Source organism: Diabrotica undecimpunctata, chromosome 3 (assembly GCF_040954645.1).
Source record: "Diabrotica undecimpunctata isolate CICGRU chromosome 3, icDiaUnde3, whole genome shotgun sequence".
NCBI classification, from domain to species: Eukaryota; Metazoa; Arthropoda; class Insecta; order Coleoptera; family Chrysomelidae; genus Diabrotica; species Diabrotica undecimpunctata.
The window spans coordinates 86511257-86527024 of NC_092805.1; the positions used below are offsets into that span (position 1 = coordinate 86511257).

At 33.5% G+C, this 15768-nt stretch overlaps 1 protein-coding gene across 1 annotated transcript in view; it reads right to left on the reverse strand.

Annotated features, from left to right (window-relative positions):
* The window catches only part of LOC140437001 (chymotrypsinogen B-like), an 81089-nt gene extending 66831 nt beyond the window's left edge, over window positions 1–14258 (reverse strand). Inside the window, exon 1 of the mRNA XM_072526214.1 lies at window positions 14044–14258. Coding sequence (XP_072382315.1) covers window positions 14044–14046 — 3 coding nt within the window. The 5' untranslated portion in view covers window positions 14047–14258. The remainder of the gene's footprint in view (window positions 1–14043) is intronic.
* Between the last annotated feature and the right edge of the window lie 1510 nt (window positions 14259–15768).

A 15768-nucleotide genomic window follows, 5' to 3' on the forward strand; every position in this document is an offset into this window, starting at 1 on the left:
GCAAACACCATTTATATTTATTCTTCTTTTCAATATACCAATATCCAATTATTATAAGTTGATTTATACTAATCTCCAATCATAATATAATTTTAATTCCTTCCAATGTCCATCCAATATTCTTCTAATATACTTTTATAATCTTCAATAATTATTTGTGTATAATTATAAATGTGCATTAAATATATGCATAATTTTTAATCTTCATTTAACTCACTATATTAAACAATTGGACTATCTCCAACTAACTTTCATATTTCTTATTAAACTGCTTGACTGACTTACTAAAACTGTGAACAATTGACTTCACTAATTAATTGTGTCTATCTTCTACTAACTTTCATAATAAACTGGCCTGACTTCTGACTAAAAACTCCCTCTTGAATCCAAATCACGGGTATTTATATCTTTTTGGATATTCCAGAATCATCTGGTAAGAAACCATGTTCGATCTCGTTCTATTTCTTCGATATGGATGTTCTCGAAAAAATATCTGTTCCATCCACCGACATAATCATTATTCCAGAATGTTCGACCGTAAACAATGGTCACACTCTGCACTCTGGAGAATTCGTTAATGTTCCATTGATAATTTTGTTGACATTTAGGCTTTTCAGATCAGAATAAACATTTAAATCATTAAATATATATAAATTAAACATTTTAAACTAACATTATTATTATAACCCCACTTATATTCGTATTATGATTAATTTCTATCTGTCAATTTACTGTATAGTTGGTTGCCTATGCACATGGCTCACTTAAATATATTTACAACATTAAAATACAACTTTTTACACTTATTATATGCTAATTTATTAAAAATGCCCTCACATAAATATATTTTTATTAAATTCTCTAGTATATAACTTCTTAAAATAATCAATACTTTTTTATATCTAATAGTATGTAGTATATAACTTATAAATTATTTTCTATAAACCCCAATCGTCACAATATATATATATATATATATATATATATATATATATATATATATATATATATATATATATATATATATCTAAATTATCTAAATTAAAATGAAACATTGGATGATATTTTCAACAACATCCATGAAAAACGTTTTATATAGTATAATAAAGTTATATTTATTGTCAATAATATGAATAAACAAATTTCTGATTTGAATGTCTAAAGATAATATTTTAAAACATGTTTAAATTAAGATATGCAAATTATATTATAGATGATTGGTCTTCGTGTGTTAATTACGAAGTATTAGTTGTTTTAAAAAATGTATACGCCACATTCTGGCAATGATGAATAGTTTATTAAATCAACCCAAAATTATTTTAAAATACACTTTCTGTGACAGATTTTACTTTATTATCTGTGGATTTTACGTGTTTTGGATTAAAACAATACATTTCTTAATCTATTCATATAAAAATGGAGTTTTTTTATTTATTACAAATGCCACTCAATGTTTTGTTATTATTATTTTTTCATTTTTTAATAAGTAATATTTTAGCTGTATTATTTAACTACAGCAAATAAAAAGTTTCAGCCAAAAAGGTACTCTACAAAGAGATAGAAAATATAAACTATTCAAGAAATAATTAAGATGGGTAAAAATACTGCTACAAGGATATAAGTTTACACAGTGGGCAAACTTCGAAAATACCAGATTGAATTCACTACAGAAAAATAAACAATTCATTACATCCATTCAATAAGACAGATCATTAAAAAGATATTAGAATTTAACATTGAAACCCATCACCTATTTGTCGCCTTCAAGACCGCGTACAACAGTATTAAGAGAACAGTACTACATCAATCAATGAGTATTTTTGGTGCACCAGAAAAACTTATTAGACTAACGAGAATGACAATGTCTAACTTAAAAAAGCAAGTGTTAGGTTACAGGGAGTGAATTCTAGAACTTTTGAGATAAAGGATGGACTCAAGATACAAATCATAGCATGTGCTAATGACATTGAAATACTAGGGCGTAGCAAGCAAGATATTGACCAGTAGTTGTTGGTTACTAAGGATTCTACAGTAACTGAGAAACGGCAAACAGTCTTTCGAAGTCCTATTTTTGAACGTGTTGATAGTTTCACATACCTTGGCTTGCTGCTGACGACTACCAACAGAACAAGAGCAGAAATCAAAAGACGAATAAATGAATAAATAAAGAAAAGAAGAAAAAGATAAATAAATAAAGAAAAACTAAAATTTCACACAAAACACTGGTGAGTATGGTTCTCACATATGGTGGAGAAACGAACCCTACCACAGAAGGATGAAAAACTTTTGGAAATATTCGACTGCAAAATACTCCGCAAAATACTTGGATCTATAAACGATCAAAGGCAGTGGCACAAAAAATATAACTCAGAATTATACCAACTCTTTAATGAACCAGACGTCCTAACGGTTATTAAAACACAGCGGCTCAAATAGGCTGGACACATAATACGAGTGCCAGGCAACACGATCGCTAAAAAGCTACCCATACGAAAACCTGTAGGAAGAAGGAGAGGCCGACCGTGTATTTTGGTGGCTAGAAAGATCAACTTAGGGGTACTAATAATCATAAGATGACAACAGCGACTACTACGACGTTTTGTTTACTTGGGCCGAAAGTTGTTTTCGAAGGAGAGAACTATTTACTGCCTGTATTTTCCTTTTTCTACTTACAGAGATTTTAAGAATATTACCTTGAGTTTTTAAATAAGGATTGACAAATGATTTGTTTTGAACTAGGACTTAGAAAAACATGACACTCAAAAATCCTCAGTTAATTTATCGTTGCGGAAATGAATTTGTGAACTAGAGGACTTCTTACCGAGAAAGTACCAAGGACGGTGGTGATCGATGGGGGCCGGGGTCCCTGGGATTGGACCTCAAGCAGGAGGGTGAAAGAACAAGCTGCTACCTGAGCGGAATCTACAGCAAAAGATAATACCGGTAAATTATTAGTATGCCATAAAATAAAAAAGTGAAATTTAGTTATGAGTTCTCAATTTTATCTTGTATATTGGCCTTTATATTTTCTATTAGTCCATTGGGGCACGCGGCAGTATTCCACAGAATTATAAACATATTTGTTTTTTTTTTTTAGAGTACATATTGTCAGGATACAATCAAAATTATATTTTATAATATAACTGAACGTCTCTGAGGAATTTTAGACTTGAGGTTATTTGATCCAAGTTATTGAGTATGTCTTTTAAATCACTTTTAAGGCAATAAAATAGTCTTTTTGCTGAATATTGATGACATTCGGTGAGAATATGGTTAACTGTTAGATGTGATTGACAGGTCTCACAAGTGGGTCGGTTGCTGGATGGCATCAGGTATCCGTGTGTTAATCTTGTATGTCCTATTCGAAGTCTTCGTGTTACAATAGCATCTCGTCTGGACATACTGGCAGAGATCAAATCAAGGGGGCTATCGACTAACTGTTGGATATGATGTAATGCTGAGTTATTGGTGTCCCAGTGTTGTTGCCATCGGGTTCTTGCTCGTTTCTTAATGTGAGATTTTAAATCTTTACTAATTTGTATATTAACCGTATTATCAGATGATGTTGAGGCAAGTTTTGCATGGCTGTCTGCAAGTTCGTTGCCTGTGATACCAATATGGGATGGTAGCCAGATTAATGTAACTGTTATTTTTTGGGAAGCGATTAGTTGGTAACAATCAAGGATCTTTTGGACAATAGGATGATCAGTGAATATATTTTGTATAGATTGTATTGAGGCTAGTGAGTTTGTGCATATTGCAACTTGTTTATCAGGTGAAGAAATGGATTTGAAAGCCTGAAATATGCTAAATAGTTCGCCAGTGAAAACGCTACAAAACGAGGGGATACAAGATGATGTGATAAGGTTATCTGACGTGGTAACAGAACAGCCTACTCCTGTATCATTCTTTGAGGCATCAGTGTAAAGTACTATGTCGTATTTATTTGTAAATATAATTTCTTTAAAAGACTTTTTAATGAGTTCCCTGTGTGTTGTAAGTTTATCGAATCTTGTAAGAGATGTGTTAAACTGAGGGGTGATTATAGACCAAGGAGGATATGGAGGTATGGGGTCGTGGGATTGTTTGTGACAGAGAGATGTTATTAAGTAATTGTGTTAAAATTAGGGGAATGGGTTTTATTGATGGTGATTTAGAATAGTAATGCTGGTTGTTAGTTGATGAAGTAAGAAGAAGATAAACTGGATTGGAGGTATTCGATGAAACGGAGGCAGCATAGGAAAGTAATAATTGTTCACGTCTAATCCAAAGTGGGGGCTCATTGGCTTCGCAATATAGACTTTCTACGGGGCTAGATCGAAAAGCTCCTAAACAAATTCGTAAAGCTGTGTGATGTATCGAATTTAAAAGGTTAAGGTGTGTTTTAGAGGCAGAGATATATATGTAACAACCATAATCCAGTTTGGAACGAATGATAGACCTATATATCTTAAGCAGGGAGTTCTCATCTGCGTCCCAATGATAGTTTGAAAGAGTTTTGATAATGTTAAGCCTCTTGTTTGCTTCACCTTTTATTTCTAGAATATGTTGTTTCCAGGTGAGTCGTGAATCAAACGTTACACCGAGAATTTTGCATTCCTTGACTACTGGAAGATTCGCTCTCTCAATCATAATATTAGGGGATTGGAAGGGTGATAGTCTACTAAATTTTATTATTTTTGATTTTGTATATGATAAAGACAGGCCTATGGAGCTTGTTTTTTAACTAGTGTATCTACTGCGGATTGAATAAGCTTGGAAGTTGTAGAGATAGATCGTCCGTGGCAGTAAATTATCAGGTCATCTGCGTATAGGACGTGCCTAATAGGGGATATTATATGAGAGCACAAGTCGCTTATTACTAGGTTAAACAGAGTGGGGCTTAATATTGAACCTTGTGGTACGCCGTCAGTTTGATGGTGTAGTGATGAAAAAATGCCATTGACAGAGACTCTAAATGTTCGTGAAGTTAAGAAATTTTGTATAAAATTAAATATGTTACCCTTAATGTTATAATGAGAAAGTTTCTTCAGTATAGATTGCCTGCTAATTGTATCAAATGCTCCTTCAATATCAAACACTGCTGCAATGACTCCTGTTGAAGGCATCGGAAATATGACATTGGAGAAGTATTAGATTGTCTTGAGTAGAGCGATTACGTCGAAACCCTGACTGTTCTTTTGGAATTATATTATATTTGTTAAAAAACCACGTAAGACGTTTATTGATCATTTTTTCAAAGATTTTGCAGATGGTACATGTTAGAGATATTGGTCGATAAGCGCTGGGTGATGATCGTGATACGTTAGGCTTTTTAATGGGTATTACAATTGAGGTTTGCCACTGATTAGGAAACTTGTTAGATGACCAGATTAAGTTAAACATTTCAAGAAGTTTAAGATGACCTAAACTAGATAGTTTTTTTATAAAAATGTAAGGAATATCGTCGGGGCCGGAAGCAGTGTTCTTAAGAGTTTTATTAACCGAAGTAAGTTCTATGTAAGAAAAATGGGGAATTTAAGTAATCGATATCTTTAACAGTTGCTGAAGATCTTGGAAAGGAAGCATCGACTACTGGCTCGATTTGAGAGCAATTTATTTTGCTTTTAAATTTTTTGTCGAAGTGACTGGCTAGGGTCTCACCAATTTCTTGATTGTCACTTATTACATTATCATTTAAAATTAGACTAGATATTTTAGTATTTGTATTGATTCCTTGAATTTGTCGTATTTTTTTCCAAAGATTAGTAGGACTGGTATTTTCATTTATAGAAGATACATAGTTTCTCCATGACGATTTTTTACTTTGTTTTATAATAAATCGCGACCTGGCTCTAGCTTTTTTTAATTCTGTGAGATTTTCTGGTGTTTTATTTTTCCGATAATCTCTAAGTGCCTCCTTATGTTGTTCTACGGAGATTTTGCAAGAATTATTCCACCACGGAACCCTTTTATGTTTGTGTGAAACAGAATTTTTGCCAATATGCAAATTGGCAGCTGAAAGGATCGTGTTTGTGACTAATGATAATTTGTAGTCAATATTGTTGGATAGTGTGAGAAAAGGTAAGGTGGTATCTGTTTTGGTAGTGTAGCTTAGCCAGTCGGCATTTTTGAGTTGCCAGTAGCTTCTGGATATAGTTTGTTTAGAGTTGGGGATATCAGTGGATATAAATATGGGGTAATGATTGCTATCGTAAAGATCATCAGCGACTTTCCAATTTAGTAAAGGTGCGGATTTTGGATCACTAAAGCTAAGATCTATAGAAGAAAATGTGCCTGATGAGAAATTTAAGTGTGTACTAGAGCCTGTATTTAGTAGACAGGAATCTGTACAATTAATTACATTTTCAACAGTTTTACCTTTGTTTGACGTGCTATTGGAACCCCACATAGGGTTGTGAGCGTTGAAATCGCCTACAAGAATGTAGGGAGAAGGGAGCTGATAAATGAGGTCAAGAAGTTCTATTTCCTTTAGAGAGTGATTGGGTGGAATATATACGCTACAAATAGTAATCTTATTAGGACACCAAGTGGTTATGGCGATAGCCTCAAGTTCGGTGGTGAGAGGAAGGTGCGAAGAAAATAGTTCACTGGAAATAAAAATTGAAGTTCCACCACTGGCTCTGTTGCAGTCAGCTCGAATATAATGATATCCTTTAAAATTGTTTAGTTTAGGAAATTTAGTAATTTTTGAGTTAGTTTCTTGTAAGCATATGATTTCAGGTTTTTCTTCGGTAGTTAATTGCTGGATTCTTTCTATGCGAGGAAAGAAACCATCGCAATTCCATTGAATTATTTTGAATGTAATGTTTAAATGTGATAAGTGTGGGACTACTGTAAGGATTGTTGAGAGCATTGAGAAATAGGAGCGTTAGTTTCATCGTCAGATAGGTAATCGGATGATGCACTTAAATTGTCGGAGTCTTCAGAATTAAGCTGTCTTTTAATTTTTTTTGCAATCTTGTTATTCGGTTTTTAAAGGATCTCTCTTTTGATTGCGAATGAAGAAGAGATAAACCATTAAGCAATCCCTGGATATTGGAAGTGAAGTTGAGAGCTTCTCTAAGTGGGTCCGGTATGCCGTAGGTAATTTCTAGGAAAGCTATAAATTGGTTTTCAGTAAGAGTTAGTTCGGATAAATTATTTTTATAAATGGCTTGGACTGCATTATAAGAAATGGGTGTCAATTTATGTTCTTTTGTTTCAATTGTTTTACTTTTTTTCTTTTGCGGCTGGCTAAAAGAATTAGTGGTAGATTTTACAGATAAGGGGGGAGGCATTTGATTGATAGTTGGTTCTGGAGTAGGAACTGGAGAAAGTTGAGAAGGGGTGCCAGCATTACTGTCACTGGATATAGCCCGTTTCTGTCTCTGTACGGGAGGTGATGCTAACTGTGTAACTAAGGGGATGCTTTTTGTTTTGCCACATTAGTTGTAGTTTCGGGGTAAGATGTGGATGGTGCATTGATTTGATTGGGAGTGCATTCGGGTATCGTTGTATTTGTGGGTATGGATACGGAGGTAGTGGGAGAGGGAAGTTCGGATTGGGCTACAGAAATTGGTTCATTGGTACAAGTTTCAGCAGTATGACCATCTTGTTTACATAAAAAACATTGTAATTTGTCAGTAGACACAAATATTCGATATGATGTGTAGTCATGAGTTATTAAAAGAGAGGTCTGGACTGAAAAGTTTTCTTTATCCGGAATAACGTACGCCACTCTTCGAAAGCTCATTATATGTGCATATTCATCACCTAGCGAGCCACATTTCACGAATGATACAGGAGAGACTATCTGTAAACCGATATCTTTTAAAGCTTCTTCTATAGTGCTGTGAGGTATCGTGGGAGATACATTTGATATAAGAATACGCTTAGCAGGTGTTATAAGTCTTCGGATAGGAACAACTGTTGAGTTAATAATGATACTTTGGTGGGCACTGAGAAGATCGTCGATTAGTTTAACAGAGTTTAAATAAATACAAATGCGGTTATTTGAGATTCGAGACGCAAAGATGATATTTTTGGGGGTAACGATGTCTCCTATAGCTTTTATGTACTCAAATAGAACGACATTAGGAAGGGCATGTAAGATAATGGCTTGATTTTTATGAGGAAACGTAGGAGGTGGAGGTTTAGATAAAGTGGCGGCAACATAAGACTTGGTATTATTGATCGTGTTATTTTGTGAGGTCATTTGAGTAGTAGTTGAGGTCATTTTAGTGAGCGGTTCTGGATACCAAAACCACTACACATAAATTTTTATTATCAATGCAACAGATGTCCTAGTAGGAACTCTGTGGATAAAAGAATTAAAAATAACAGTTACCTTAATTTTTTTTACGCCACTGGAAAGTCAAATTTACCAATGCACTTTTGAACCATTAAAGTTAAAATGTTTCGGTGAAATTGTCACATATCGGTCTTTACTCGTCGGCTGCATAAATTGGAATGGAATAGGATTTTGATTTTACCACTATTCACTATTTACTCGTTCAGACTTTAAGAATAATCATTTAAATATTTAAATTTTAAGGAGAAACTTTGAAATGCGTCTATACACTTTGACAGTTGTTTGACGTTTTTTTGAAATATTTGTTTAAAACCTGTTTGATTTTAATTTCCATTTTTGATTTTAATATTTACATGTTCGGTTTATGTCTATTTTGTTAATATGTTGATATTTCTATATTAACTTTTACTTGGCTCAACTTTCTACTGTATTGGAAATAAAAGTTGTTAATTAGTAGCAATTCTTTATTTATTACTATCTTACAATTCTTCTTTTCTCTTGGAAAATATTAAGATAACTCTAACAGGAATATGAAGCGACGTATAAGGTAAGTGTGTTTGTTTTTCTGATTATATATGCATACCAGTTTAAAGAGATTTCTCTGATGGTCAAACTTATTTGTCATTTTTTTTTCATTCTTAAACCAATCTTTTCATATTTTAAGTGTAGAGTTTTCCTTTTCTTTTAAAAAAGGGCAAGGTGGCGCCCTATATTTTTCCCTTGTGTTATACCAAATTTTGTCTATTTCCATTGGTACGTTTCAATAATTTTATCTTTATCCAAATATACCCCATACTAGATCTATAGACCCACGTCTCAAAGCTGACCGTTGTGTCCTTTGAAACACCTAAGCGCCAGTTTGCAAGGTCAACATACTTGTTTTTAAAATTCTTCTTTTCTCTTTTAATCCTCACTTCCCATCCAGACAAGTTACGTTACCGTATATATATAAGTAAACAAATTATTACATAATTCGTAATTAAAAACAAAATAAAATTTTTATTGGTCTCAACTACATCCGTACGGCAACGGTTTATGGATTTGACGGTAACTTTGAACCACTATTAGAAAATTTGCATTTGTAATAAGCTACCAGTTGCAAACAAATAGACTTTAATTATCTCTGTTTGTGCCTTAAATTCTCCAAATGGATTCTTTACTTTATTTAACAGTTCTTTAGATTACTGACGAACCCCCGTGTTCTTCTATTTCAACTCGTATGGTATTGTCTATTTTTACCTCTTCTACTTACGTATTTTATTTATGTATTTAGTTCTGCGAGTAGTTGACTTATGTGAGGTTTTTTGTACAGCTCTTTACCTCTTGCCGTTTTTCTACCAAGTCCAGCGTTTCGTCTGTTATTCATTGTTTCCGTGTCTGTAATTTTTATATTATGGTATTGGTCCATTATAATAGCTCCCAAATATGTAAATATTTTTATTCTTTTAACTTGTTTTTCACTTCATTCTAGAAAGACTACCCACACATATAGACATAGTAGTTGCTAAAAACCTAAGACTACAAACGGAAATACAAACCCTAAACGAAGAAACATCGGACCACAATTCCATTCTCCTAGAAATAGGAACATGGGAGGAAGAAAGTACCATCAAGAGAATTAAAAAGAAAACTAAATGGACAAAATACAAAAGACTTGTAAGCACTGGAATAAACAATATTACAGTGATAAACCACCCACAAGAAATAGAGGAAAAAATCTTAGAGTTTAAAAACTTATTCAACAAGCTCTAAGAAAGAGCACTACAGAAGAAGAGGTAGAATTACACAAGGGAAGATTCAGAGACATCTCCCAGGAACTAAAAGATCTGATAAGGGAGAAAAACAGAGCAAAACAGCTCGCCAAGAGGACAAGAAATCAAATAGAAGAAAATAGGGAAAACAGACTAAACAGAGAGGTCAAAACAGCGCTACAACAACTCCGTAGCCAAATCTGGGAAAATCATGCCAAAGAAATGGAGGAACAAGGACCAAATATGCAGAAAATCTGGAAACTGCAAAAACTATTAAGAAACGACAGAAAATCAATTCCTTCACTACACGGAATAATTTACACCACAGAGAAAATATAGGACTGTATTATATATAGAATAAATTACTGTATTATAAAATAAAAGAATATGGATACAGCGGGGTAATGACGAGACTAATCTCTTCCTACTTGAGCAACCGGAGTCTTAGAGGTTGGATAGAACACGTCCTGTCCGAACTCGGAACCCCGGAGGCTGAAGTGCCACAGGAAGTGGTCCAGTCACCCCTACTGTACTCAATATTTATCGTAGACGTTTCCAGAACATCAGGAACACTATTAAGCCTTTATGCAGACGACACTGCAAAAGCGACCAGAGGAACAACTTACTGTACAGAGCAATCGCATCAAGTGGAAAAGCGATGCCAAATACCTGGGAGTCATCATGGGTGAAGGACTGACTTTAAAAAGTACGCAGACGCCACAGTGCAAAAAGCCAACATTGGTAAAGGATCCATTAAAGAATTCACAGGTAGAAAAAGTAAATTGAGGATATAAACCAAGATAGGATTAATTAACAGTATCATTCTACCGATACTCACATACGCATCTCTCGCATGGGGACACACCTGTAAAACTACAAAGAAGAGGATTCAAGCAGTTTATAACAGCTGCTTAAGAGAAGTCATCAACATTCTGATATATGTAGCAGAACGCTTCATATACAGGGATCTACAACATGTCAGGGTAACGGAAATAATGAAGAGATCATGAGATATAACGCTTTACACCGTTGGAAACACAAGAGGCCTAAGCAACTAGTAGTGTAATAAATTAAGAAACCGAAGAAAAACAAAGACAAACTAAATAAAAAGTAATAAGAGAAAAACATAACAAAAACGGGAGAGAAAATTAAAACAACTAATCAAACAAACAGAATCATCAGAGAGAAAAACAAAAACCCTAGAGAGAAAAACAAATAAGCCAACAGAGGATAGTTCGTAGCTCTAAAAGTCGATAAACACTGCAAATCGCCGCGCTGTGTGGACCCCAAGAGGTGAATACCGATTAACATCAATAGGACGCTCACAAAGACATCGTACCAAAAAATAATAAAAAACACTAAAAACGGCCTAGGCTAACAAAAAAACCGGCGAAAGCCAACCAAAAAAAATTATAAAAAACACAAAAAATCCGGACAAGTAGGAGCCAAACACTTTAGCAACAAGTCTCCGGACTGGACGTAGTCCGAAGCGGAAGCTTGGGGCCAAGCAAGCTATTTTCGATTCGCGGACAAGTCACAAGAGGATATCAGGAACAAAGCGCGTCACGCTGTCCTGAATTTGAATCGATTAGGGAACTATGTTGGAGTTCTATTGCCCAGGACTCCCACATGAAGGGCATTTGGCTGATAATTGTGCCTCTATCGCGCATCAGAGTGCAGAGGCTGGGTTTACCTAAATTGCTAGCTTGCTTCATTCTAGTTGGGAATTCGGACGTCTGTAGAATAAAATTTGATTTTATTTTTGTTTGTTTTATTGCGTATTTTTTCTCCTACTTACTGCTGTATTAATTTTTAATTCCTATTCCTATTCATAATTAATGTAACATTAGCATATCTAATTTTTCCTCTTAATGTGCTATATCCAATTCTGAAAGTAGGCGGCGAATTCCTATCTATTACACTAAGTAAGTTTGCATTTATTTTTATCCCATATGATTGACTTTTTTGAACAATATTGATTTGTGCATAAGCTGAATAATATTGGTGATCGAATACAACATTGTGTAACTGCTTGTTAAATAGATATCTTGTCAATTTTCTACACTGACGGTAATAATGCGAATATCTGTCTCACCAATTTCTATATTTTTGACTAGGTATGTTTAGAATCTGTAATTATAGTAATGTAATAATAACTTTAAATGTTGGACATTATCAATATATTTTCTCTGATCATCAGATTTTTGCAACAGGATGTTCGGCCTTAACGCTACTTTCTAGTTCCTAGTGCATTTCTACAACCAAACTATATATATCTTTAAGGTTTTCTTGAAATTTCTCTTTGATTCTGCTATGAACTATTCTTAGGCAAATCTTAAGGGTAACATTGGGGTAATGAATCGATATTATAATATTATCTTGCTTTTGTAGGGATTGCGATAAATGCAGATAGTCTTGGAAAATAAATAACTAGTTTGATATACAACATTAGAAAATTTTACTACTATTTTTATATTCATTTTCTCTACCAGTTTAGCAACTCAATCGGTGTTTCATTTGATCCAATACCTTTTCTAGTCTAACTTTTTTAAATATAGTATACACGATATTCTCCAGCAGCTTGTATAGTCTTCTAAGTGCGTCCATGAAAGAGTTTCGTGGTGAATTTGAAATTAGTTTTAGACTGGGTAGGTCGACAATAGACGAATTAGACATCTTCATGTTACGAGACATTAAAAAAAAACAAATTAAATATACATACTTTTAAATTCTTTGTAACGTGCTAAGATTTAAACTATATGAATGAATTTTATTAATGAACTTGAGGTTTCCGATTAATCCGACACCCTGATAGGGTAAAAGGAAGGGGAGAAAAAAAAAAAAGAGGTTTCCGATTCAATGATACTTGACTTGATTCCCGACAATGAGTAAATTGATCAGCAAATTGCTAATATAAGGCAATTTTTTGCAGGTCTTTGAAACAGTGTGAAGTTGGGATAGGTAGACGCTCCATACATACTCTCTTTTTCTATAACATTGGAAAAGACTAAGAGATGTTGATTTATACGATAAGAGAAGTATCTTTAATAAATCAAAGCAAATTATGATGCTTTGATCATACGCTGATGATCTGAACTTTCTCGCACCAAACAAAAGCTTAAAGAAGTGTTTACTAAAATAACCAAACTACAATATAACGATATAACACTCATTCTACCGCTGCTGACATATATGTGACCAGATACAAATCATCTTACTTTTCTTTAAACGAAAAACCTTAAGAAGTGCAGTTGGTGTAATTTGTGAAAACGATATGCCTATAGAGAACTTTGAGCTCTTTAAGAAACATTAGGAATATAACGCCCTTTATAAAAATATATAGGAATGCAGAATATTTTTCAAAAACGAATGAAACTACGCACCACTCTTATTAATTTAAGATTCCATATGTAAAATAGAATTAGAACAGAACAAGGGTTAGTTGTAGGGATGGTGTAGAGTTGTACGCGAGGAGGATTAGTGCGGCAAATTGGTACCGGTTTGCGATGTATCGGGAAGACGGTCAAAACAAACAAAGGAAAATCGGGGCTCAAATAGTAGTACCACTGACGATGATCATAATGACGCCTGACGAATACAAAACTGAAAGAATAGAAATTATAATAAATCGATTGTATTAGGTCTCAATGCGATTATTTAAAGGCACTAAAAATTGTTTTTTATGTTAACCTTAAATCCTTATAACAACTTATTTTTTTCCTCTCATGCCATTTATTAAAAAACAAGACCATCGACAAATGATCGCTTTACTTTAAAAAATAATTCCTAAGTTAAAATTTCGTCAAAAGAATTCGGTCATAGTAACAATAGAATAAAATAAAACAAAATTTGGTCATAGATTCAAAAGAATACAGTGAAATAACTGTAAAAACCTATTCAAGTTTTTTTTTCAAGAATAGACCAACGATACTAAGATGTAAAAGAGAAAGAGTATTAAAATATTCTGAGTATTACAAAACACAAATATTTTAAACTTACCATAATTATTGGCTATCACATCACCACAACAAACTATCACTGCGCTGTAGCTGTAAAAACTTAGAAGTCTCGTATTCTCGATAACCCTAACCTTTCTTGATTTTAGTTTTGACACTCATCTCGTATCTTTCACTATCGGTTAAAGCAAGTTGGAGAACCCAAGCCGATCCGTAATTTCTGGTTCATCATTTATTTTTGTGTTTATTTGTGGTAACAGTATATGGAAGCGGTTCTGCAACTTTAAGAATATTATTATCTGAAGGTCATTGTTCGTCATTGTGTATTTTCCAAATAGCTCATTTTGTAGTAACTACGAGGGGAATTCGGGGATTTGCTATCAAAATCGGAAACTTTCATCCGTTAATTAGTGAATATGGGCGACCAACTTTACATTTTTTTAACTATTTATAATTTCCCCTACGAAACTGGAAACGGTCTATTTACATTATTGCTCTGCTCTCAATGCGCTCTCACTAAAAAAAATCTTTAACGAAGAACAAATGAAAATCATGTTAACGCTAACGTTCCCGCTCGAATCCCATTTCGAATCGATACATTTCAAAGAATATATTACTAAAAGTAAAGCAGAAAGGGTAAGTGTGTAGAAAAATATTAAAAGTCATACATTCACATACTACATTTTGCGACCAAGTAAGATTTGAAGCTAATATTTTAATATAATATTTTAATGTGTATTACATACAACTACTTCATTTTATAACTTTCCACTACAATCACGTCACCATATTTTAACTCTTTTTAAACTATGTCCGTAGTACACACTTCTTTCTTTAAATGGGGATAGTTTGTCTACAATTTATTTTTTAGCAATGAATCAATAGAAATAGAATCTGGGTAAGTTTTTTAAAGTAGAATATTCATTCTTCCATTAGCTATTTAAATACAGTCCATCTAATTTGCAAACCGTTGCACGTCATTATCTACGTCAGAGATCGAAGTTGACATAGTTGCCAAAGTATAAAAAAATCCTGAATCCATTTTAAATCAAATAGGTCACATAATTATTATTATAGTCTTTACAACGACTATTTAAATTCTTACGTGACATTTTTGAAATAAAACACACTAATTTTGTTCTAAAAAGAACAGATTTTATTAAATAGGAAAAATATAAAACAAGAGGTATTCACTTTAAAATTTAAAATAATAAAGTACAAAAAGTGTCAACACCACAACTGTCAAATAAGTGTTACCAATGTATGCCAAAATTTCACCTTCGTTCGATTACAGTTACAGGGTGTTCCGAACAAATGTTCTTCATAAAAACGCTAGTTACAGTACAATGACCGCTACCATCCAAATAGTTCCACCACGTGGATTCCAACACGGGGCTACCGCTTGAACATTCTGGACTAAATTGCGACGTATTGAACAGCAAGATCAGCAATTAATAAATTATAAAAACACCATATTAAAATCAATATTTTTCAGTCTGATTTAAATTATTATTGTTGTTACTAAAATCTTTGTAAGTCGAAATAAAAGTTTTAATTGTGAAGTTCAGTTTTTAAAAAAGTGTTTTTCCCAAGAACATTCATAATTCGCGCAGTCAGTAGGATAGTGGAAGAGTCTTTATAGATCCTCGTCACTTTCAAGTGTTTGTCCACTGTTCCAAGAACCAGCCCCAGGGAAACCGTCTGCAGAGTTCACCCGAGGGAATTAGAAGTTAGAAGAAGCCTTCAGGAGCAAAGGAATGCACATCGG